Source organism: Pongo abelii, chromosome 20, assembly GCF_028885655.2.
Source record: "Pongo abelii isolate AG06213 chromosome 20, NHGRI_mPonAbe1-v2.0_pri, whole genome shotgun sequence".
NCBI lineage: Eukaryota > Metazoa > Chordata > Mammalia > Primates > Hominidae > Pongo > Pongo abelii.
This window is the reverse complement of record NC_072005.2, coordinates 17,611,109-17,635,213: the sequence shown is the minus strand read 5'-3', so window position 1 is coordinate 17,635,213 and position 24,105 is coordinate 17,611,109. Positions and strand designations below refer to the sequence as shown.

The 24,105-nt window shown below is 49.4% G+C and overlaps 1 protein-coding gene across 2 annotated transcripts; it reads left to right on the top strand.

Annotated features, from left to right (window-relative positions):
* Positions 1–15,978: 15,978 nt before the first annotated feature.
* On the top strand, positions 15,979–18,766 carry BST2 (bone marrow stromal cell antigen 2). 2 transcript variants are annotated; one of them, XM_024236401.3, is made up of 5 exons: positions 15,979–16,410; positions 17,266–17,332; positions 17,514–17,574; positions 17,882–18,023; positions 18,366–18,766. In XM_024236401.3, exons 1-4 carry the CDS (start codon positions 16,111–16,113, stop codon positions 18,006–18,008), a joined length of 555 nt encoding a protein of 184 aa, XP_024092169.2. In that variant the 5' UTR covers positions 15,979–16,110; the 3' UTR covers positions 18,009–18,023; positions 18,366–18,766.
* Positions 18,767–24,105: the final 5,339 nt, after the last annotated feature.

Sequence of the window (24,105 nt, the reverse complement as noted above, 5' to 3'; positions counted from 1 at the left end):
TTTGTTTCTTTGTTTTGAGACAGAGTCTCACTTTCTTGACCAGGCTGGAGTACAGTGGCATGATCTCAGCTCACTGTAGCCTCCATCTCCCAGGTTCAAGCAATTCTCCTGCCTCAGCCTCCCAAGTAGCTGGGATTATAGACACGTACCACCACACCCGGCTCATTTTTGTATTTTTAGTAGAGACGGGGTTTTACTATGTTGGCCAGGCTCGTCTTGAACTCCTGACCTCAAGTGATCCGCCTGCCTCAGCCTCCCATAGTGCCGGGTTTACAGGCATGAGCCACTGAGCCCAGCCAGAAACATATTAATACTATGAACAACACTCAGCCCTGGGCTGGTTAAGAGGCTGGAGACTGAAAGGTGGTGTTGATTGACCATGGACCCAGGGAAATATCTGCAGTGGGTTAAGGATACTCTGTGTGTCTTACAAAACAGAGATACAGATGCTGCCTAAGAACCAGGTCCTCCTGGAACCGGTGCCAGGGAAGGATCTGGAAGGAAAAGAAGAATACCTGTGATGGGTGTGAGAGAGGAGTGCCACTCACTGTTCACTGCAGCAGCAGGCGACAGGTGAATTCTGAATTCTTTTTTTTTTTCTTTTTGAGACAGAGTCTTGTTCTGTAGCCCAGGCTGGAGTGCAATGGTGCGATCTCAGCTCACTGCGACCTCCGCCTCTCGGGTTCAAGCAGTTCTCCTGCCTCAGCCTTCCAAGTAGCTGAGATTACAGGTGTTCACCACTACGCCCATCTAATTTTTGTATTTTTAGTAGAGACAGGTTTTCACTATTTTGGCCAGGCTGGTCTCGAAGTCCTGACCTCAGGTGATCCACCCACCTCAGCCTCCCAAAGTGCTGGGATTACAGGTGTGAGCCACCACTCCTCACCAAATTCTGAATTATTCTTTATGGGAAGTGAGAGCTTGGGACATAGGCATCCCCTTGGACCCAGTAACCCCACTTCTGGGAGTTCAGTTTAAGGAAAGCCTGCAGTCAAGTCCAAAACTTATCAAATGACAAGGGCAAACTATGATGGGGAGCTGTAATGTACAAAGTGCTAAGCTAGGCACTTTCTATATATTGCTTTTTCCTGTCAAAGAAAATAAAAATATGAGGGCCTTCCAAAGGCAATTTGCCAAAGGAAAAGTTGTTGTTGTTGTTTGCATTGGTTTGTTTGTTTTTGAGACATGGTCTCATTCTGTTGTCCAGGCAGGTGTGCAGTCATGGGAACATGGCTCACTGCATCCTCGATCTCTTGGGCTCAAGGGACCCTCCTACCCAGCCTCCTGAGTGGCAGATCACCTGAGGTCAGGAGTTGGAGACCAGCCTGGCCAACATGGTGAAACCTGGTCTCTACTAAAAATACAAAAATTAGCCAGGCATGGTGGCAGGTGCCTGTAATCCCAGCTACTCAGGAGGCTGAGGCAGGAATTGCTTGAATGCAGAGGCTGCAGTGAGCCGAGATCACACCACTGCACTCCAGCCACCACAGGCGCAGCCACCATGTCCAGCTAATTTTTAAATGTTTTGTTGAGGTGGGGGGTGGGGGGAAACTCACTTTGTTGCTCACGCTAGTCTTGATCTTCTGGGCTCGAGTGATCCTCCTGCCTAAGTGTTGGGATTACAGGCATCTACCACTGCGTCTGTACCAAAGGGAAAGTTAGGTCTGGAGACTGAGCCACACAACGCTGAAGTTCCTTTCCCAAATGCGTGGCTGTTGCTTCCTGATTGTGTTAAGTGGTTAAGCGTTGTACCTTACCCAGATGCCTACAAAAAGAAAAAAAAAAAAAAAAAAAAAAAGCCCTCACACATCTCCAGATGATCACCCTCACAAATTGTTCATATGTAAATTCTTTGCTTACCCCTAAATCTTTCCAAGATGTCCAGCCTCCCATAAACAAAGATATGTAACCTTAGGTTTGCAAGCTCTATGTGACCCCTTGTCCACGGAACCAGTCTGTTGAATTTCATCCTGACAGCACTGATTACAAGCTTACTTTCCCTGGTGCAAAACAAAGACAGGATGACATCCATCAGCCCTCCACCAGATCCTGAGACAGCTGCAAAATTAATCTTTCCTTTACTCCTTCTTCAAATGTTTATCTTAGGTATAGCCATAGTTTCAGTTTCCCTGGGCACTAATTAAAGTCAGAATAATGTAACTGATGAGAAATCTCACCGCCTATTTTCTTTTTACTGTTTTCTCTGAGTTGATGGAGATACTGTTTCAGTTTCTAATTTGTGTGGACATTCCAATCGACTGGGAAGCAGCTGTTATCACACCCCTGCTATGAGAAAGCAGAGGTTGGCTGGGGGCAGTGGCTCACACCTGTAATCCCAGCACTTTGGGAGGCTGAGGCGGGTGGAACACTTGAGGCCAGGAGTTTGAGACCAGCCTGGCCAACACGGTGAAACCCCATCTCTACTAAAAATACAAAAATTAGCCGGGCATGATGGCACACACCTTTGATCCCACCTACTCGGGAGGCTGAGGCAGGACAATCACTTGAACCAGGGAGGCGGAGGTTGCAGAGAGTCAAGATTACATCACTGCACTCCAGCCTGGGCAACAGAATGAGACTCCATCTCAAACAAGAAAGAGAGACAGAAAGAGAGAAAGAGCGAAAGAGAGAGAAAGAAAAGCAGAGGCCCGAGGGAAAGGAGCTGGTTCACCACAATGGAATTTGAGCCCAAGTCTGACTCCAAACCTGCACTCAGTTCCCCCCAGGGCAGGGCTTGTCACGTCTGGTGGCACCTCTGACACTTGGGGCTTGGTCATTTACTGTGGGGGGCTGTCCTGTACACTGTAGTGTGTTGAGCAGCATCCCTAGCCTACATCCCTAGATGGCAGGGGCACTCCCAGCCCCCGCGGTGACAATAAAAATGTCCCCTGGAGCAGAATCGCCCCCACCCGCTGAGCGCCCTGGGGCCAGTGACTTCTTACAGGCATGGAGTTCTCAGATGCCCATCCGCGGCCACATCTCAGTATCGCAAAGTAAGTGAACTATACATGTAGTGTAATAAACAGAAATGAAACAGCTGACGGATGGTTGCTGATGATCTTTGCTCCTTAGTTATTTATTTATTTTTTTTTTAGCCAGGTGCAGTGGTTCACACCTATAATCCCAGAACCTTGGGAGGCTGAGGAAAGAGGATGACATGAGCCCAGGAGTTTGAGACAAGCCTGGGCAACATACAGAGATCCTGTCTCTACAAACAATACAAAACTTAGCTGGGCGTGATGGTGGTGAGTGGCTGTAGTCCCAGCTACTCAGGAGGCTGAGGCAGGAGGATCGCTTGAGCCCAGGAGTTTGAGACAAGCCTGGTCAACATAGTGAGACCCCATCTCCACAAAAAATTAAAAAATTAGCCAGGTGTGGTACTGAGCGTCTGTGGTCCCAGCTACTCGGGAGGCTGAGGTGGGAGGATCGCTCGAGCCCAGGAGGTCAAGGCTGCAGCGAGCTATGATCACACCACTGCACTCCAGCCTGGGCGACAGAACAAGAGCCTGTCTTTAATAAATAAATAAAAGAGGGGAAATTGGGTGTAGGGAATGTGGGAAATTCTATTATCCTCACTGTTTTTTTTCTGCAAATCTAAAACTATTCTAAAATAAAATGTTGGCCGGGCACGGTGGCTCACGCCTGTAATCCCAGCACTTTGGGAGGCCGAGGTGGGCAGATCACGAGGTCAGGAGATCGAGACCATCCTGGCCAACATGGTGAAACCCTCTCTCTACTAAAATACAAAAATTAGCTGGGCGTAGTGGTGCATGCCTGTAATCCCAGCTACTTGGGAGGCTGAGGCAGGAGAATTGCTTGAGTCAGGGAGTTGGAGGTTGCAGTGAGTGGAGATCGCGCCACTGCACTCCAGCCTAGGTGACAGAGTAAGACTCTGTCTCAAAAATAAATAAATAAAATAAAATAAAATGTTTCTTTTCTTTCTTTCTTTTTTTTTTTTTTGCGACAGAGTCTCACTCTGTCACCCAGGCTGAAGTGCAGTGGCACAATCTCAGTGCACTGCAACCTCTGCCTCTGGGTTCAAGCGATTCTTCTGCCTCAGCCTCCCGAGTAGCTGGGATTACAGGCACCCGCCACTACGCCTGGCTAGTTTTTGTATTTTTAGTAGAGACAGGGTTTCACCATGTTGGCCAGGCTGGTCTTGAACTCCTGACGTCAGGTGATCCACCCACCTCAGCCTCCAAAGTGCTGGGATTACAGGCATGAACCACTGCGCCCAACTGAAATGTTTCTCTAAAATAATAATAATAATAATAATAATAAATAAATAAATAAATAAATAAATAAATATATATATATATGAAGCTAAAACCAAAAGAATGCCAGTGGCTGGGTGCAGTGGCTTACTCCTGTAATTCCAACACTTTGCGGGGGCTGAGGCAGGAGGATCTTTGGAGCCTAGGAGTTTGAGACCAGCCTGGGAAACATAGTGAGACTCCCATCTCTACAAAAAATAAAAAATTAGCTGGGCGTGGTGGTGCACACCTATAGTCCCAGCTACGCCAGAGGCTGAGGAGAGAGGATCGCTTGAGCCCAGGAGGTCAAGGCTGCAGTGAGCTATGATTGCACCACTGCGCTCCAGCCTGGGCAACAGGACAAGATTCTGTCTCAAAAGAAAATAAAAAAAGAAACAGAATGGTAGCATAACAGTTTCCATTTCTAATTTTATTGCAAAAGTAATTGTGGTTTCTGCCATTACTTTTAGTAAACATAATTAATTAATGCCATTAAAAGTAATGGAAGGCTGGGCGTGGTGGCTCATGGCTGTAAATCCCAGTACTTTGGGAGGCCGAGATGGACGGATCATGAGGTCAGGAGTTCGAGACCAGCCTGGCTAACATGGTGAAACCCCGTCTCTACTAAAAATACAAAAATTAGCTGGGCGTGGTGGCGGGTGCCTGTAATCCCAGCTACTCAGGAGACTGAGGCAGCAGGATTGCTTGAACCCAGGAGGCGGAGGTCAGAGGTTGCCGTGAGACAAGATCATGCCAATGCACCCCAGCCTGAGAGACAGACGGAGACTCCATCTCAGAGAAAAAAAAAAAGGCTGGGTGCGGTGGCTCAAACCTGTAATCCCAGCAGTTTGGGAGGCTGAGGTGGGCAGATCACCTGAGGTCGGGAGTTTGAGACCAACCTGGCCAACATGGAGAAACCTAAACCTCTCTACTAAAAATACAAAATTAGCCGGGCATGGTGGCGCATGCCTGTAATCCCAGCTACTAGGGAGGCTGAGGCAGGAGAATTGTTTGAACCCAGGAGGCGGAGGTTGCGGTGAGCTAAGATTGCATCATTGCACTCCAGCCTGGGTAACAAGAGTGAAATTCCGTCTCAAAAAAAAAAAAAAGGTAATGGCAGAGGCTGGGGGTGGTGGCTCATGCCTGTAATCCCAGCACTTTGGGAGGCCAAGTCGGGTGGATCCCTTGAGGTCGGGAGTTCGAGACCAGCCAGGCCAACATGGCGATACCCCGTCTCTCCTAAAAATACAAAAAGTAGCTGGGCATGGTGGCAGGCATCTGTAGTCCCAGCTACTCAGGAGGCTGAGGCAGGAGAATCGCTTCAACCCAGGAGGCAGAGGTTGCAGTGAGCCGAGATTACACCACTGCACTCCAGCCTGGGTGACAGAGGGAGAATATATTTAAAAATATAAAATAAAATATAGGCCGGGCACAGTGGCTCATGCTTGTAATCCCAGTACTTGGGGAGTCCAAGTTGGGTGGATCACCTGAGGTCAGAAGTTTGAGACCAGCCTGGCCAACATGGCAAAACCCCATCTCTACTAAAAATGCAAAAAGTAGCCAGGCATGGTGGCAGGCATCTGTAGTCCCAGCTACTCAGGAGGCTGAGGCAGGAGAATCGCTTCAACCCAGGAGGCAGAGGTTGTAGTGATCGAGATCGTACCACTGCACTCCAGCCTGGGCAACAGAGAGAGATTCCCTCTCAAAAAAAAAAAAAAAAAGAAAAGTAATGGCAGAAACCGCAATTACTTTTGCACCAACCAATATATAAAAATACATTATATATTTAAAAATATAAAATAAAATATAGGCTGGGTGCAGTGGCTCACGCCTGTAATCTCAGCACTTTGGGAGGCCGAGTCAGACAGATCACCTGAGGTCAGGAGTTCGAGACCAGCCTGGTCAACATGGCAAAACCCTGTCTCTACTAAAAGTACAAAAATAAGCCAGGCATGGCGGTGGGCGCCTGTAATCCCAGCTACTCAGGAGATTCAGGCAGGGGAATCGCTTGAACTCGGGAGGTGGAGGTTGCAGTGAGCCAAGATCGTGCCACTGCACTCCAGCCTGGGCAACAAGAGCGAGACTCCATCTCAAAAAAAAAAATTAATTAATTAATTAAATAAAACAAAATAAAATAAATATATGTACTTAAATATATATATATATATATTTATTTTTAAATAGAGATAGGATCTCGCTATGTTGACCAGGCTGGTCTCGAACTCCTGGCCTCAAGCAATCTTCCCATCTCAGCCTCCCAAAGTACTAGGATTGCAGGCATAAGCCACTGTACCCATCCCACCATTTGTAATTGTGGGCGGCAAGCCACCCAGGCGCCAAGGCAAGAGACCGAGGACATAAGCTGTTCCAGTATAATAAAATATAAAACAAGAATAGTTATACCAGATATAGATCTTAGAGATATATGAATATCATTAATCATTAGTTTGTAGTAATTACTCTTTATTCCAATACTATAATAATCCTCGCTCTACAATCATAACCTAGGAAAAACCAGGCCATACAGAGATAGGAGCTGAGGGGACATAGTGAGGTGTGACCAGAAGACAAGAATGCGAGCCTTCTGTTATGCCCGGACAGGGCCAGCAGAAGGGCTCCTTGGTCTAGCAGTAACGCCAGCGTCTGGGAAGACGCCCGTTGCCGAGCGGACGGTGGTCTAGCGGTAGCGAAAAGTGTCAAGGAACAACACCTGCTACTTAGCAGACCGGGAAAGGGAGGCTCCCTTTCCCCAGGGGAGTTTAGAGAAGACTCTGCTCCTCCAGCTCTTGTGGAGGGCCTGACATCAGTCAGGCTCGCCCACAGTTATCCGGAGGCCTAACCGTCTCCCTGTGATGCTGTGCTTCAGTGGTCACGCTCCTAGTCCGCCTTCATGTTCCATCCTGTACACCTGGCTCTGCCTTCTAGATAGCGGTAGTCAATTAGTGAAAGTACTAAAAGTCTCTCATATGCAGAAATAATGGCGTAAGCTGTCTTTCTCTCTGTCTCCTCTCTCTCTCTGCCTCAGCTGCCAGGCAGGGAAGGGCCCCCTGTCCAGTGGACATGTGACCCACGTGACCCTACCTATCATTGGAGATGACTCACATTCTTTACCCTGCCCCTTTTGCCTTGTATCCAATAAATAACAGTGCAGCCAGACATTCCGGGCCACTACCGGTCTCTGCGCATTGGTGGTAGTGGTCCCCCGGGCCCAGCTGTCTTTTCTTTTATCTCTTTGTCTTGTGTCTTTATTTCTACACTCTCTCGTCGCCGCACACAGGGAGAGACCCACCGACCCTGTGGGGCTGGTCCCTACATCTGGCGCTCTGACGTGGGGCTCTCCCTCGCTATGTGAAGTTGCACCCTGAGTGCGGGATTCAGCGGAGGAGTTCAACGAGAGATTCCTGAGGATTGCGGTCAATAAGCTTGGTGGTAAGCTAGAGTACTCAGAGTATTCTGGGGACACGATGGGACAAGCCAGTACTAAGTAATCAGACTTGGGTAGAGTCACAGGCTCCCTTGAAGCCTGGTCCCTTTCCTGCAAATCGGACTCAGTTAGAGTCACAGGCTCCCTTGAAGCCTGGTTCCTTTTCTACAAATCAGACTCAGAGTCACAGGCTCCCTTGAAGCCTGGATCCTTTCCTACAAATTGGACTCGGGTAGAGTCACAGGCTCCTTTGAAGCCTGGTCCCTTTCCTATAAATCGGACTTGGTTAGAGTCACAGGCTCCTTTGAAGCCTGGTTCCTTTCCTCCTACTCAGACTTGGCTAGAGTTACAGGCTCCCTTGAAGCCTGGTCTGCACTTGCCGTGGCAGCCTGGTTTTCAGGCCCATGAAAGACCTGCTCAGCAGGTAATCTGGTCTCAGCCTGGCTTTCAGTTTTTCAACTCTCCTTCTATTCAAAATTCTAGCCCTTTTTCTGCTTCTGGTCCGGTCGGGACTGCTGTTGCCAATACTACCGTTGCCGCTCATAAGCAACAAATTACATACAACCCTGAAAATGACACTCCTCTTATAAGGGCTATAGCTCAGGCAAGGGAATACGGGGATCCCAAAGCCTGGCAATTTCCTGTAATTTTACAACCTCCAGTACCTGCCACCCCAGCAGCACAAAATCACCCACAGCCCGTTGATCTTCCTCAGCAGGCGGCTGATTTCATGGTACCTTCACGCTCTGTATTAACATCTTGTTTTTCTGCTTCACAACAAGCAGTCACAGCAGCTGGCTTGGTTATCGCCCCATAAAAAATTCAGATTTCTTCCCCTTATCACTGTTTAGGAATGCAGCTAGAGGACAAGGTCATTAAGGCTCAAAAAGTTCAACTCAGACGAGACTCCTTAAAAACTCTAAATGATTTCCAAAAATTACTTGGAGATATTAATTGGATTCGTCCCTCCCTAGGCATTCCTACTTATGCTGTGTCTAATCTTTTTGCAACATTACGGGGCAATCCTGATTTACGCAGTAAAAGGTCCTTGACTCCTGAGGCAGATTCTGAATTACAGCTTATAGAACAATGCATTCAACAGTCTCAGGTTACCAGAGTGAATCCACATTTACCTTTTGAAATATTAATTTTTCCCACTGAACATTTTCCAACAGGACTCATTATTCAGGCACATAATTTAATTGAATGGTGTTTTCTTCCACACAACTCTTTATGGACACTAACTATTTATCTAGATCAAATTTCTACCTTAATTGGTCAGGCTCGTTCTCGTCTCCTTCGTCTTTCGGGAACAGAGCCCCAAAAAATCATTGTTCCCCTTACCTGATTACAAGTTCAACAGGCTTTTGCTACTTGCATTGCTTGGCAAGTACATTTGGCAGGTTTCCCGGGTATAATTGATAATTACTATCCTAATGTAAAATTATTTTCGTTCCTTAAACTCACGTCTTGGATTTTTACCTAACATTACTAGAAACACCCCATTATCTAAAGCTGTCACTGTTTTCACTGATGCTTCCTCTAATGGGCGAGCAGCATATATAGGACCCAGAGAACATGTTCTTAGCACAGGAGCTATTTCAGCACAATGAGCTGAACTGCTTGCTGTTATGGCTGTCCTTGAAGATTTCCCTGAACCAGTTAACATTGTCTCTGACTCAGCGTATGTAGTACACGTTGCTCACAACATTGAAACTGCCTTAATCAAATTTTTGCCTGATAATAACCTATTCTTTCTTTTTCAAAAGTTTCAGTCTGTGCTCAGAGCAAGGTCTGCTCCTTTCTACATTACTCACATTGGGGCCCCCACACCCCTCCCCAGACCCCTCTCAGCAGCAAATGCCAAAGCTGATACATTAGTTACTCCCATTTTTACAGATGCAGAAAATGTTCATGCTTTAACTCATGTCAATGCTGCGAGACTCCGAAAAAAGTTCCCCCTTACATGGAAACAAGCTAAAACCATTATACGTCACTGTCCTACTTGTCAAGTGTTAATTTTACAGCCACTTTCTTCCGGAATTAACCCTAGAGGACTTTCACAGAATGCTCTCTGGCAAATGGATGTGACTCATTATCCTCCTTTTGGCAAGCTTTCTTTTATACGTGTAACTATTGATACCTTTTCTCATTTCATTTGGGCCTCTTGTCAAACAGGAGAAAGTACAGCTCATGTTAAACGACATATGCTTTCCTGTTTCTCAGTTATGGGCTGTCCCGAGAAACTAAAAACTGATAACAGCCTAGGCTACACTAGTGCTGCTTTTAAAAAGTTTACTCAAACATGGGCAATTACTCACACAACTGGCATCCCCTATAACTCTCAAGGACAGGCCTTGATTGAACGAGCCAATAAAACACTCAAAGATCAACTTCCAAAACAGAATACTAAATCAAAGGGAGATGCTGCTACTCCTCATGCCCAATTAAATCTGGCTCTTTTTACACTAAATTTCTTAAATCTAACAAGAAATCAACCTTTTACAGCGGGAGAACAACATTTCACTGGAAATAAATTTGATCCACAAAAAGGAATGTGGGTACGGTGTAAGGATGCAAAAACTAACACATGGGAACTGGGCACGGTCATAATTTGGGGTAGGTGTTTTGCTTGTGTTTCCCCAGGAAAAGGACTACAGCTAGTGTGGGTCCCCTCCCGACAATTAAAATTCCACCATAACTCCAAAGATAAAACGCTCCCACAAACAAAAGGCAAAAACCCATCAGAAACCAAAGAGCAACTTTCACCGCCTGACATATACACTTCATGACCTCCACATTGAGACAAAATCTCGCCATGTGACCTACAACACCTCTCGTTCAACTCCACCAACATGGGGTCATATAAAGGTTTTATCTCATCAAACAGAAAATTTCTTAAAAGAAAAAGGAATCCCAAAAACCACCGGTCATATAATTCTGGCTGCCTTTATGGTAGTCAGTGCAGCGGTAAGTATACCACCGGTTGGGGCAATTCATAATTATACTTACTGGGCATATGTTCCTTTTCCCCCTCTAATTCGGTCTGTCTCCTGGATGGACTCCCCAGCAGAAGTTTACACTAATAATAGTGCATTCATACCGGTCCCTAATGATGCATTCATACCGGTCCCTAATGATGATCGGTTTCCTGCTCAACCCTAAGAAGAAGGTATGCACTTCAATCTGTCAATTGGCTATAAATATCCACCACTATGCATTGGGATGTCACCTGGCTGTTTAGCTTATTCTCAGCAGAATTGGATGTGGACTGTACCGTCCTTTACAAAGGATACTTATCAACTACATAATGTGTTCAGTATTAATTCTTTTCAACTTCTCACTGTCAAACTTACTCCACATGAGGAATGGAGAGTTCCTCTCACTACCAAAACTAATAAAACAAAAGGACTGTCAGACTGTCCAAAGAAACCTACAAAGGGGCCTTTTATAGTGACTTCAATTTTATGGGATAATTGTAATGCTCCTAAGGCTGTTGTGCTCCAAAGTCTAGCCACCGGTATTGTTATAGATTGTGCTCCAAAAGGGCATTATTGGTGAGATTGCTCTGGCAAAAATACCTCATGCTCGGAGTTTATTTATTTATTAGATTATATAGAGCATGGATGGCAGTCTTACATGCTGAGATAATGGGTGTCTCCTTACCCATTTAAATGGATGGACGCAGGCATTGCTCCTCCTACACCAAAAATGATTCATCCCTTTGTTACCCCAGAACATCCTGAACTATATAAATTAGCTGCAGCCTTGACAGGAATAAGGATGTGGAACACTACCTATCAACTCCTTCACACTAATACCAAAACACCCACATTCAACATCACCTTCATATCTGAACAGGTGATACCCATCAGGAGCTGTGTCAAACCCCCTTACATGCTGTTGGTTAGAAATATAATTATCATTCCCAATACACAAACTATAGAATGTGATAACTGTAAGCTGTTCACGTGCATTGATGCTACTTTTAATCCCACTACAAGTATTCTCTTGGTAAGGGCTAGGGAGGGGGTATGGATACCAGTTTCTTTACATCGTCCATGGGAGTCTTCCCCCTCTATTTACATAGTCAATGAAGTTATTAAAGGTATCCTCAAAAGAACAAAGAGATTTATTTTTACTCTTATTGCAGTCATTGCAGGACTAATTGCGGTTACTGCAGCAGCAGCAACTGCTGGAGTTGCCATCCACAATTCTGTTCAAACCACTCAATATGTTGAAGCATGGCAGAAAAGCTCCTCCAGACTTTGGAATTCTCAGGCTCAAATTGATCAAAAATTAGCTAATCAAATTAATGACCTCCGCCAAAGTGTAATCTGGCTGGGAAATAGAGTTATGAACTTGGAACACCGTATGCAATTACAGTGTGATTGGAATACTTCTGATTATTACATAACACCTTATGCTTATAATAAGATCAACATAGCTGGGAAGAGGTTTCAAGACATTTAAAAGCCTGGGATGATAACTTAATCTTGGATATTTCACAACTTAAAGAGCAAATTTTCGAGGCTTCACAAGCCCATTTATCCACTGTTCCTGGCTCAGACACTTTTGAAGGCATAACTAAACAATTATCTCATTTTTATCCCTTCAAATGGCTCAAACCCTTGGGAAGATCATTGTTGTTACTGGCATTATTAATATTGGTATGCTTATGTTGTCTCCTTTTAGTCTGCAGATGCCTCCAAGGAGTCCCAAACCAAGTCCTAAGTCAACGACAAGCAATGATGGTGATGGCGATCCTAGTTAATAAAAAGGGGGGAGATGTGGGCGGCAAGCCACCCAGGCGCCAAGGCAAGAGACCGAGGACATAAGCTGTTCCAGTATAATAAAATATAAAACAAGAATAGTTATACCAGATATAGATCTTAGAGATATATGAATATCATTAATCATTAGTTTGTAGTAATTACTCTTTATCCCAATATTATAATAATCCTCGCTCTACAATCATAACCTAGGAAAAACCAGGCCATACAGAGATAGGAGCTGAGGGGACATAGTGAGGTGTGACCAGAAGACAAGAGTGGGAGGCTTCTGTTGTGCCCGGACAGGGCCACCAGAAGGGCTCCTTGGTCTAGCAGTAACGCCAGCATCTGGGAAGACGCCCGTTGCCGAGCGGACGGTGGTCTAGCGGTAGTGAAAAGTGTCAAGGAACAACACCCGCTACTTAGCAGACCGGGAAAGGGAGTCTCCCTTTCCCCGGGGGAGTTTAGAGAAGACTCTGCTCCTCCAGCTCTTGTGGAGGGCCTGACATCAGTCAGGCTCGCCCACAGTTATCCGGAGGCCTAACCGTCTCCCTGTGATGCTGTGCTTCAGTGGTCACGCTCCTAGTCCGCCTTCATGTTCCATCCTGTATGCCTGGCTCTGCCTTCTAGATAGCGGTAGTCAATTAGTGAAAGTACTAAAAGTCTCTCATATGCAGAAATAATGGCATAAACTGTCTTTCTCTCTGTCTCCTCTCTCTCTCTGCCTCGGCTGCCAGGCAGGGAAGGGCCCCCTGTCCAGTGGACACGTGACCCACGTGACCTTACCTATCATTGGAGATGACTCACACTCTTTACCCTGCCCCTTTTGCTTTGTATCCAATAAATAACAGCACAGCCAGACATTCGGGGCCACTACCGGTCTCCGCGACTTGGTGGTAGTGCTCTCCCGGGCCCAGCTGTCTTTTCTTTTATCTCTTTGTCTTGTGTCTTTATTTCTACACTCTCTCATCGCCGCACACAGGGAGAGACCCACTGGCCCTGTGGGGCTGGTCCCTAAGGTAATTTTAAAGGGAAGAGCAACAAACTTTCAGTTTGCAGGGCTGGGACTGTTTACAGCTGCAAAATTTAGAGAGGACATCAATCTATTATTATCCACATTTTACAGCTGGGGAAATCAATGCTAAGAGAGGAAATTCATTTGCCCAGGGGCACACCACACCTGCCTCCAGTGTGCAATTCATGCAATTGTGATTTCCGACCTGGTCCCAAACTAACCCTAAAGTTTGCAGGCCAGAACAGTGCTACTCAAAGAAGTCAGTTTAGTCAAATAAGTCAGGCAAAGGTCGTGTCTTTGCACCTGGAGTCCTGGCCAGGCTGGTAGGTCCCTCCTCCTGGGACAAGTTCACCCTCAGAATTTTCAGCAAGATCATCTCCCACAGCTTGTTAATTGGTTCTTGGTTCTAAGTGATTTTTTTGTTTATTTGTTTAAGAGATGGGGTCCCACTCTATCACCCAGGCTTGAGTGCAGTGGCACAATCATAGCTTGCTGCAGCCTCAAACTCCTGGGCTCGAGTGATCCTCCTGCCTCAGCCTCCCAGCCTCAGCCTAGGACCACAGGCATGTACCACCATGCGTGGCTCTAAGTGGCTTTAATGCGGTCCTTCTGAGGGATGTTGGAGTGAGGGCCTGGGGGGAGTTCCCCAGGCCTTCTGGGAGGCCTGGGCTCTGGCCTTGACCTCGCCTACTGTCTGGCCCTGCTGAAAACAAAAAAAAAAAAACATGGAAATGGCAGACTTAACAGAATCTGGGCTATGGTCAGGATGTGGCTGAAGAAGCCACGAGAAAAACATGCAGTCCCCTTTCAGCGGTCATGCCCAGCAGTTGGGTGCCGATAATGGGCCTGATTTCCTGTAGGAAGCCCTGGCTCTCTTGGCCACATGGACAGCAGGTCGGTGCAGCCTGAGTGCTCCCCCCACCCCAGTGTCCAACGCCCCCCGCACCCGCCCCATCCCAGGCTTCTTCCAGGGATGTCTCCCAGGACTGTGGGGTTTAGCACATCCCAAATGGAGCCAACTATCTTTCCTCAAAGAAAAATCCCCACTAGGCCAGGCACGGTGGCTCATGCCTGTAATCCCAGCACTTTGGGAGGCAAGAGGCAGGCAGATCACTTGAGGTCAGGAGTTCGAGACTAGCCTGGTTAACATGGCGAAACCCCTTCTCTACTAAAAATACAAAAAAAATCAGCCAGGCATGGCCGGGTGCGGTGGCTCATGCCTGTAATCCCAGCACTTTGGGAGGCCAAGGCGGGTGGATCATCCGAGGTCGGGAGTCCGAGACCAGCCTGACCAATATGGAGAAACCTAAACCTCTCACTAAAAATACAAAATTAGCTAGGCCTGGTGGCACATGCCTGTAATCCCAGCTATTCAGGAAGGCTGAGGCAGGAGAATCGCCTGAACCCGGGAGGCAAAGGTTGCAGTGAGCCAAGATCAAGCCACTGCACTCCAGCCTGGGCAACAAGAGCAAAACTTGGTCTCAAAAAAAAATTAGCCTGGCATGGCGGCCCACACCTGTAGTCCCAGCTACTGGCCAGGCTGAGGTGGGCGAATCAGTTGAATCTGGGAGGTAGAGGCTGCAATGAGCCAAGATTGCGCACTGCACTCTGCACTCCAGCCTGGGCGACAGAGCAAGACCCTGTCTCAAAAAAAAAAAAAAAGAAAAAGAAAAGAAAAGAAAAGAAAAAGAAAAAAAAGAAAGATCCTCGCTATATGTCCATGTTCAAGCATTATCTTCCCATCCATCTGCCCTGAGCCAGAGGCCTGGCAGGTGGCATGTGCATCCATTGAGCACCTACTGGATACCAAAGCACATTACTGGCATCTCCTCCCTGGCCTCTCCTGGAGATGCTGGCCCTGTTATTCCCCTTTGCAGATGAAGAAATAGGCTCAGAGAGTTTACTTGGTATCCTTGAGTCCCAGGAGCACTTTTTCTGGAAGTAGGAGCTTGTTTCCTGCGGGTGCCAGGACAGAGACCGACATTGTTTGTTGGCTGGGTCGGTCTCCCAGTTTTCAGTTGGCTCCAGTCTCACCTGCTGCTCACACACCCTCCATGGCTCCCATAGTCCCCTCGGTGGGGACAGGGGTACTGGATGAAGCCCTGCTCATCACCACACAGACACCTGAACACAAAACCCAGTCCCTAGGGTCAGACCCAGGCCCTGCCCCCAGACCCAGACCCAGGCCCAGGCCCTGCCCTCACTCTACCACTCAACTGTGTAACCTCAGTTTCCCCAGGTGGAGACCGGACCAACAACGATGGCCTCTGCCTCTTCAGGTCATGGTACAGATGAATACAGGCTGGCATGGCCTAGGCACTCAGTAACACACAGCAGAGGCACAGGGACTTAAGATGGAGTGTCCCAGGCAGCCACAGTTGGCTGGCACCCAGTTGGGAAGGGCCCAAGGGCTTTTAAAGCAGGGTGAAAAAAAAAGCCCACCTCCTTTCTGGGAAACTGAAACTGAAAGCCTAACTAATCCTCTGCCTGTAGGTGCCTCATGCAAGAGCTGCTGGTCAGAGCACTTCCTGGAACTTGCTATTGGTCAGGAAGGTTCCTATGCTAATAAAGGGGTGGCCTGTAGAAGATTCCAGCACCCTCCCCTAACTCCAGGCCAGACTCCTTTCAGCTAAAGGGGAGATCTGGATGGCATCTACTTTGTATGACTATTGCAGAGTGCCCATGGGTGACATCTGTAAGAAAGATGGGGATAAGCGCTGTAAGCTTCTGCTGGGGATAGGAATTTTGGTGCTCCTGATCATAGTGATTCTGGGGGTGCCCTTGATTATCTTCACCATCAAGGCCAACAGCGAGGCCTGCCGGGACGGCCTCCGGGCAGTGATGGAGTGTCGCAATGTCACCCATCTCCTGCAACAAGAGCTGACCGAGGCCCAGAAGGGCTTTCAGGATACGGAGGCCCAGGTCACCACCTGCAACCAGACTGTGGTAAGATCCTCAACTCCCTTGGATGGCCTAGTACTAGCGGGTGGAGGGGACAAGAATCTCTCCCCAGAAATCTGACACAGGGTGGGTCTCCAGGGAGATGCAGGGGAGGTCCTGAAACTGCTCCTGGGCCCCCACATCAAGGGACCTAGGTTCCCCTACCAGGGTTTGGGGGCCTCTAACCCAGTCCAGGGCACTGGTGTAGGGGAAGGGTGTTAAAACTCTCCAGATCCCCCAAATCAGGGACCTCAGTATCTCCCTGGGACTTAGGTGAATTTATAAATTCTTTCCAGGGCACTGGTGTCGGGGGCCTTGAAACTCCTTGTGGGCACCAGTCCTGGGGGAGTAGAAATCCGTATTCAGGGTTGAAGGGGGACCTCACCAGACCCTGAAAAAGGGGGCTTTTGAAATTTTCACTTCATCGCTAAGAAACTGAAATATTCACCTAGGTCCTGATATGGGGGAATCTTGAAACTCTAGCTGGGCATGTCACTTGAGCTGTGAAATCCCACTGCATTCTGGATTTGGTAGGGCCCTCTAACTGTTCTTGGGCCATTGCTCAGGCAATCTGGAAATGTCTACTAAAGTTTGGTTATCGATAGCCTCCAAGTTTCCACGTGGGGTGGCCTCAAAACTCCCATTTTGAGGACCCACACGCTTATGGGTGGCCCTGGGAGAGTGTGGGGTTGTGGCTGTTCTTTAAGGTTGGAGACCATGGTGCAAGAGAGGGTTGGAAGAAAACCTGAAAGGGGTTTGCATTTAAGCCCCTCTGTCCCCAGGACCTAGGGAGGAAGCCCAGGTCCCAGGGGCAGCAGCCAAACTCCCCAGGCCAGAACCCCAGATTCTGACTCTTCTTAGATGGCCCTAATGGCTTCCCTGGATGCAGAGAAGGCCCAAGGACAAAAGAAAGTGGAGGAGCTTGAGGGTGAGAAAGGGAGAAGGGAGAGGGCTGGGGAGGGGTGAGTCAGGTATGGAAGAGGGGGTGGGGGCAGAGAGACCAGGGCTGGAGGTTGGGGTAAGGGGGAGGTCCTGTCCCAGAGTGGAGCAGGGCCCCAGCATGGCCACGTGCTGACCCGCCCCCTGATTCTGTCCTCCCACCCCACCAGGAGAGATCACTATATTGAACCATAAGCTTCAGGACGCGTCTGCGGAGGTGGAGCGACTGAGGTCAGAGATAACCTTCCCCGGCTACCCTCCACCAGCCACACTCCTCTCACCCCCACATCCCTAACCCAAGACCCAGGATTTCCTTTGCTCCCAAAATCCCCATTGCCCCAAGGGATAAGGCTCGAGTCCCACCAAAGGACAACTTAGCCCCTAGGGTCACAGAGCCATGGGTGGCCGCTGTCCATTCCCTCCCCAGTGACTTGGATTGGAGCGGTGCGGGGGCGACTCCCGGGGGCGATGGGCTTACAGGGAGGGCGGCAGGAGCCAGGACGAGCAGATGCCTGATTTGCCCCCATCTGTACCGCAGAAGAGAAAACCAGGTCTTAAGCGTGAGAATCGCAGACAAGAAGTACTCCGCTAGCTCCCAGGACTCCAGCTCCGCGGCGGCGCCCCAGCTCCTGATTCTGCTGCTGGGCCTCAGCGCTCTGCTGTGAGATCCCAGGAAGCTGGTCAGTGAGGAGGGGGCGGCCCCGGGAGGGAGAAGAAAGCTGGGGAAGGGGGGCGGGGAAGCAGAGGCTCCGAAGTCTAGAGAGAGAGGCTGCAGGGGAAGGGACTGGGCGCAGACGTGAGGGGCCTTGGGGAAGGAGGAAGAATCCAGTGAGAAGGGTGCCCTGGATCGGGGGCGGGCCTATAGCTGTATGGGGCGGGGCTATCCATGGGGGCGGGTCTATCTATGGAGGGGAGGGGCTTATGGGTGGGTGGGGGCGGGTCTAGCTATAGGGGCGAGGCTTGGGGCGGCGCCAGTGTCTGCTGCCTCCAGTCTGCCCTGAGTCCCTCTTCTGGTCCTTTAGGCACATCTTGGAAAGTCCGGTTCCTGCTCGGCTTTTCGCTTGAACACTCCCTTGATCTCATCAGTTCTGAGCGGGTCATGGGGCAGCACGGTTAGCGGGGAGAGCAAGGGGTAGCCGGAGAAGGGTCTCTGGAGCAGGTCTGGAGGAGCCATGGGGCAGTCCTGGGTGTGGGGACACAGTCGGGTTGACCCAGGGCTGTCTCCCTCCAGATCCAGTCAGGGAATGAGTCCCCCCTCTTGTCTCCCACCCTGAGATTGGGCATGGGGTGCGGTGGGGGGGCATGTGCTACCTGTTGTTACGAGTTTTTTTTTTTTGATTTTTTTTTTGCGGGGGGAGTGCTTTTTTCTGGGGTCTTTGAGCTCCAAAAAATAAACACTTCCTTTGAGGGAGAGCACACCTTACTCTCGAGTTCCTGGAGTGTCACTGTGTTAGTCCCCAAGCGTCGGGCCGCCCCTGCAGATGACAGTGGACCCCCCATTGACGACAACACCTCCCTTCCCTGCTCCAGGACGTTTTCAGGAGCCCACGGAGTTAGGGGAGGCATCACCCCAGTTCCTCCCAGCCCTCGTCTCTGCTGGGATCAACATAAGAACTGTGCACCCTCATCAGGGCTCACCGTTTCCCAGGTGTTGTATTCTCATCTCCTCCCTAGAGCCTCTCCTGACCTGGGGATCCAGTGAGGAAACTGAGGCTGTAACTGAGAGTAACCTCGTCTTGCTTCCCCTCCCGCCTGTAGAAAATGCTGGGCTGGGATTTAAACTGGGATCTGTACACACACACAGGCCATGCATTGTCAGAATGTTTCCCCCTCCTTCATCCCCCAAACTCTCTCTCCCTCTTTTTTTTTTTTTTTTTTTTTTTGAGACGGAGTTTCACTCTTGTTTCCCAGGCTGGAGTGCAATGGCACAATCTCAGCTCACCGCCACCTCCGCCTCCCGGGTTCAAGTGATTCTCCTGCCTCAGCCTCCCGAGTAGCTGGGATTACAGACATGCACCACCATGCCTGGCTAATTTTGTATTTTTAGTAGAGACCGGGTTTCTCCATGTTGGTCAGGCTAGTCTCGAACTCCCGACCTCAGGTGATCTGCCCGCCTTGGCCTCTCAAAGTGCTGGGATTACAGGCATGAGCCACCGCCCCCGGCCCTTTTTTTTTTTCTTTTTTTGAGACAGAGTTTCGCTCTGTTGCCCAGGCTGGAGTAGAATGGCGTGATCTTGGCTCACTGCAACCTCTGCCTTCTGGGTTCAAGTGATTCTCCTGCCTCAGCCTCCTGAGTAGCTGGGATTACAGTACTACACCACCACACCTGGCTAATTTTTTGTATTTTTAGTGGAGACGGGGGTTTCATCATGTTGGCCAGGCTCGCCTCAAACTCCTGACCTCAAGGGGTCTACCCACCTCAGGCTCCTAAAGTGCTGGGATTACAGGCATGAGTCATTACACCTGGCCCGATTCCCCAAACTGTTATTCATTCTGCAGTACCCAGCTCTGGGAACCCCTCCCCCAGAGAGTCTCTCTGCTTCTCCACAGTTGAGGGCTGCAATCCCGACGGACCCTTCACCTACCTTCTTCGATCCTCAAAGACGCCATAGTCCCTTCCTTTTCTGTTATCTTACTTCCTCCAAGTTCTCCCAGAATCCCGGCCATTGTCTCTGCAGCTGCAACTCCTGTTCGTGGTAATGGGGCCAGGAGCCCCTTGTCCCAGATTTCTGTGCTGTCCTAAGGTCCCACAGTCCCCTGCCCAGATGGTCAGTGAGATTAAAAAAAAAACAAAAACAAAAACAAAAAAACCCTCTGGCCAGGCACAGTGGCTCACGCCTATAATCCCAGCACTTTGGGAGGCCGAGGCGGGTGGATCACTTGAGCTCAGTTCAAGACCAGCCTGGCCAACATGGTGAAACCCCATTTCTACTAAAAATACAAAAAAATGGCCGGGCGTGGTGGTTCACGCCTGTAATCCCAGCACTTTGGGAGGCCGAGGTTGGTGGATCACGAGGTCAGGAGATCCAGACCATCCTGGCTAACACGGTGAAACTCTGTCTCTACTAAAAATACAAAAAATTAGCCAGGTGTGGTGGCATGCACCTGTAGTCCTAGTTACTTGGGAGGCTGAGGCCGGCATGAAAATGGCTTGAACCAGGGAGGCAGATGTTGCAGTGAGCTGAGATCGCGCCACTGCATTCCTGCCTGGGTGATAGAGCGAGACTCCGTCTCAAAAAAAAAAAAAAATTAGCTGGGGGTGGTGGATCGTGCCTATAGTCCCAGCTACACAGGAGGCTGAGGCAGGAAAATCGCTTGAACCCAGGAGGTGGAGGTTGCAGTGAGCTGAGATCACGCCACTGCACTCTAGCCTGGGCGACAGAGCAAGAGTCTGTCTCAAAAATAAATAAATAAATAAAACCAGGCCTCCACTTCCATGGTTCCTACTGCTGTCCCAGGGAAGGGTCCCCAAATACCTCCCCTGCCACAGAACCCCCCGGTCCTCTTGCCCCCTCACTTCCCCTTGCTCACCACCTCCACCTTTCCTGATCCCAAGTTCCTTTTTGCCTCAAGGCCTTTGCCCAAGCTCTGCCTGCTGCCTAGAACACCCGTTCCTCACTCCCAAGGTATGGGCAGGGTCTCAGCCTCAGCAGCATTGGTGGTTTGGGCTGGATGGTTCTCTGGGTGGGGACCATCCTGTGCATTGTAGGATTTTGTTTTTGTTTTTTGTTTGTTTGTTTTTTTTGAGATGGAGTCTCACTCTGTCTCCTAGGCTGGAATGCAGTGGCGCGATTTCAGCTCACTGCAAACTCCGCCTCCCAGGCTCAAGTGATTATCCTGCCTCAGCCTCCCGAGTAGCTGGGATTACAGGCACCCGCCATCATGTCCGGCTAATTTTTGTATTTTTAGTAGAGACGGTGTTTCACCATGTTGTTCGGGCTGGTCTTGAACTCCTGACCTGAAGAAATCCACCCGCCTTGGCCTCCCAAAGTGCTGGAATTACAGACACGAGCCACGGCGCCCAGCTGCATTGTAGGATGTTAAACGGCATCCCTGGCCCCCACCCAGGAGGATGCAAGTGACACCCTCCCAAGTTGTAACAATTAAAAACGTTTCCAGGCTGGGCATGGTGGCTCATGCCTGTAATCCCAGCACTTTGGGAGGTTGAAGGGGGAGGATTGCTTCAGCCCGGGAGGTCAAGACCAGCCTGGGCAACATAGGGAGACCTCCATCTCTACAAAAAATTTAATAATTAGCTGGGCATGGTGGCACACGCCTGTAGTCGCAGCTACTTGGGAGGCTGAGGCAGGAGGATCACCTGAGCCTGGGATGTCAAGGCTGCAGTGAGCCGAGATGATGCAACTGCCCTCCAGCCTGGGCAACAGAGCCAGACTCTGTCTCAAAAGAAAAAAAAAGTCTCTATATGTTGCTAAGTGTACCCAGGAGCAGGGTGGGCCCTCACTTCTGTGGCCCTGGCTTGCAAAAAAGCTAAAGCCGCTTTGCAACTACTAAGCTATTTCATCCCCACCAACAGCCCCGGTGAGGCCTAGGGTAATTTCTGGACTTTTTCAGGGGTTTTTGGTTTTTTTGTGGTTTGTTTGTTTTTTGAGATGGAGTCTTGCTCTGTTGCCCAGGCTGGAGTGCAATGGTGCGATCTCAGCTCATTGCAACCTCTGCCTCCTGGGTTCAAGTGATTCTCCTGCCTCAACCTCCCAAGTAGCTGGGATTACAGGCATGCACCACCACACCCAGTTAATTTTTATATTTTTTAGTAGCAAAGGGGTTTCACCATGTTGGCCAGGATGGTCTTGAACTCCTGACCTCAGGTGATCCGCCGACCTCTGCCTCCCAATGTGCTGGGATTACAGGCGTGAGCCACCATGCCTGGCCTTGTTCAGAGATTTTTTTTTTTGAGATGGAGTCTCGCTCTGTCGCCCAGGCTGGAGTACAGTGGCGCAATCTTGGCTCACCGCAAGCTCTGCCTCCTGGGTTCACGCCATTCTCCTGCCTCAACCTCCCGAATAGCTGCGACTACAGGCGCCCACCACCACGCCTGGCTAATTTTTTTGTATTTTTAGTAGAGATGGGGTGTCACCGTGTTAGCCAGGATGGTCTCGATTTCCTGACCTCGTGATCCGCCCGCCTCAGCCTCCCAAAGTGCTGGGATTACAGGCGTGAGCCACCGTGCCTGGCCTTGTTCAGGGTTTCAAAGCTGGTTGGGCAATTAACCCTCCACATTCTGCGGATTTCCTTTTGCCCAGGAAACAAACGCTCCCCACGTGACCTCCTCCACTCACCACTTCCGACTTGGGCCATGGAAAGGTCCCCAGACTATGCTGCTGCTCCACCCACCCCCACCCCTACTCACACTCCCCCACTCTTCCCCCACAACCCCCACCCCCATCCTGCCTGGGCTGTATTTTGCTAATAAGATTCACCCAATATCGTGGATTCAACCCCCAATCCCCCCACACAATGGCCTGGGTGTAAATTTCCCTACTTCCTAAAATGTCCCATCTTCCCTCCCTATTTTGTCCTTTTCCTGAGAGACCTGACTCCAAGGCTGTGACCCACCCAGGGGTTGAGAAGCTGACAGCTGTGGGGTTCTGCAGACCCAAGTGGGAATTTGGCAGTGACCAGCCGCTGCTGAGTGTCCCTGCTCTGGGACTCGACCTCTCTGAGCTCTGGTTTCTTTTCTTTCTTTCTTTTTTTTGAGACAGGGCCTGTCTCTGTCACCCAGGCTTAAGTGCAGTGCTGCGACCTTGGATCACTGCAGCCTCAATCCCCTGGGCTCCAGCAATCCTCACACCTCAGCCTCTTGAGTAGCTGGGACCACAGGCATGCACCACCATGCCCAGCAAATTTTTTTTTCTTTTAAATAATAAAGACAGGATCTCACTATGTTGGCCAGGTTGATCTTGAATGCGTGGCCTTAAGCAATCCTCCTGTCTTGGCCTCCCAAAGTGCCAGGATTACAAGCGTGAGTGAGCCACCATGTCCAGACACAGCTCATTTCTTATTTTTTCTTTTCTTTTCTTTTTCTTTTTCTTTTTTTTTTTTTTTTTTTTGAGACAGAGTTTCACTCTTGTCACCCAGGCTAGAGTGCAATGGCGTGATCTCCGCTCACTGCAACCTCCCCCTCTTGGGTTCAAGCAATTCTCTTGCCTCAGCCTCCCGAGTAGCTGGGATTACAGATACCCACCACCATGCCTGGCTAATTTTTTTTTTCTTTTTGAGACTGAGTCTCACTTTGTCGCCCAGGCTGGTGTGCAGTGGCACGATCTCAGCTCACTGCAACCTCTGCCTCCCAGGTTCAAGGGTGCTTCAGCTTCCCGAGTAGCTGGGACTACAGATACCCACCACCACGCCCGGCTAATTTTTGTATTTTTAGTAGAGATGGGGTTTCACCATGTTTGCCAGGCTGGTCTCAAACTCTTGATGTCATAATCCACCCTCCTTGGCCTCCCAAAGTGCTGGGATTACAGGCGTGAGCCATTGTGCTGGCCAATTTTTGTATTTTTGGTAGAGATGGGGTTTCACCATGTTGGCCAGGCTGGTCAAAAACTCCTGACCTCAGGTGATCCACCTGCCTCGGCCTCCCAAAGTTCTGGGATTACAGACATGAGCCACCATGCCCAGCCCTAATTTTTTTAATGTTTTGTAGAGATGGGGTCTCACCATGTTGCCCAGGCTGTTCTCAAACTCCTAGGCTCAAGTGATCCTCCCACCTCAGTCTCCCAAAATGCTTGGGTTACAGACGTG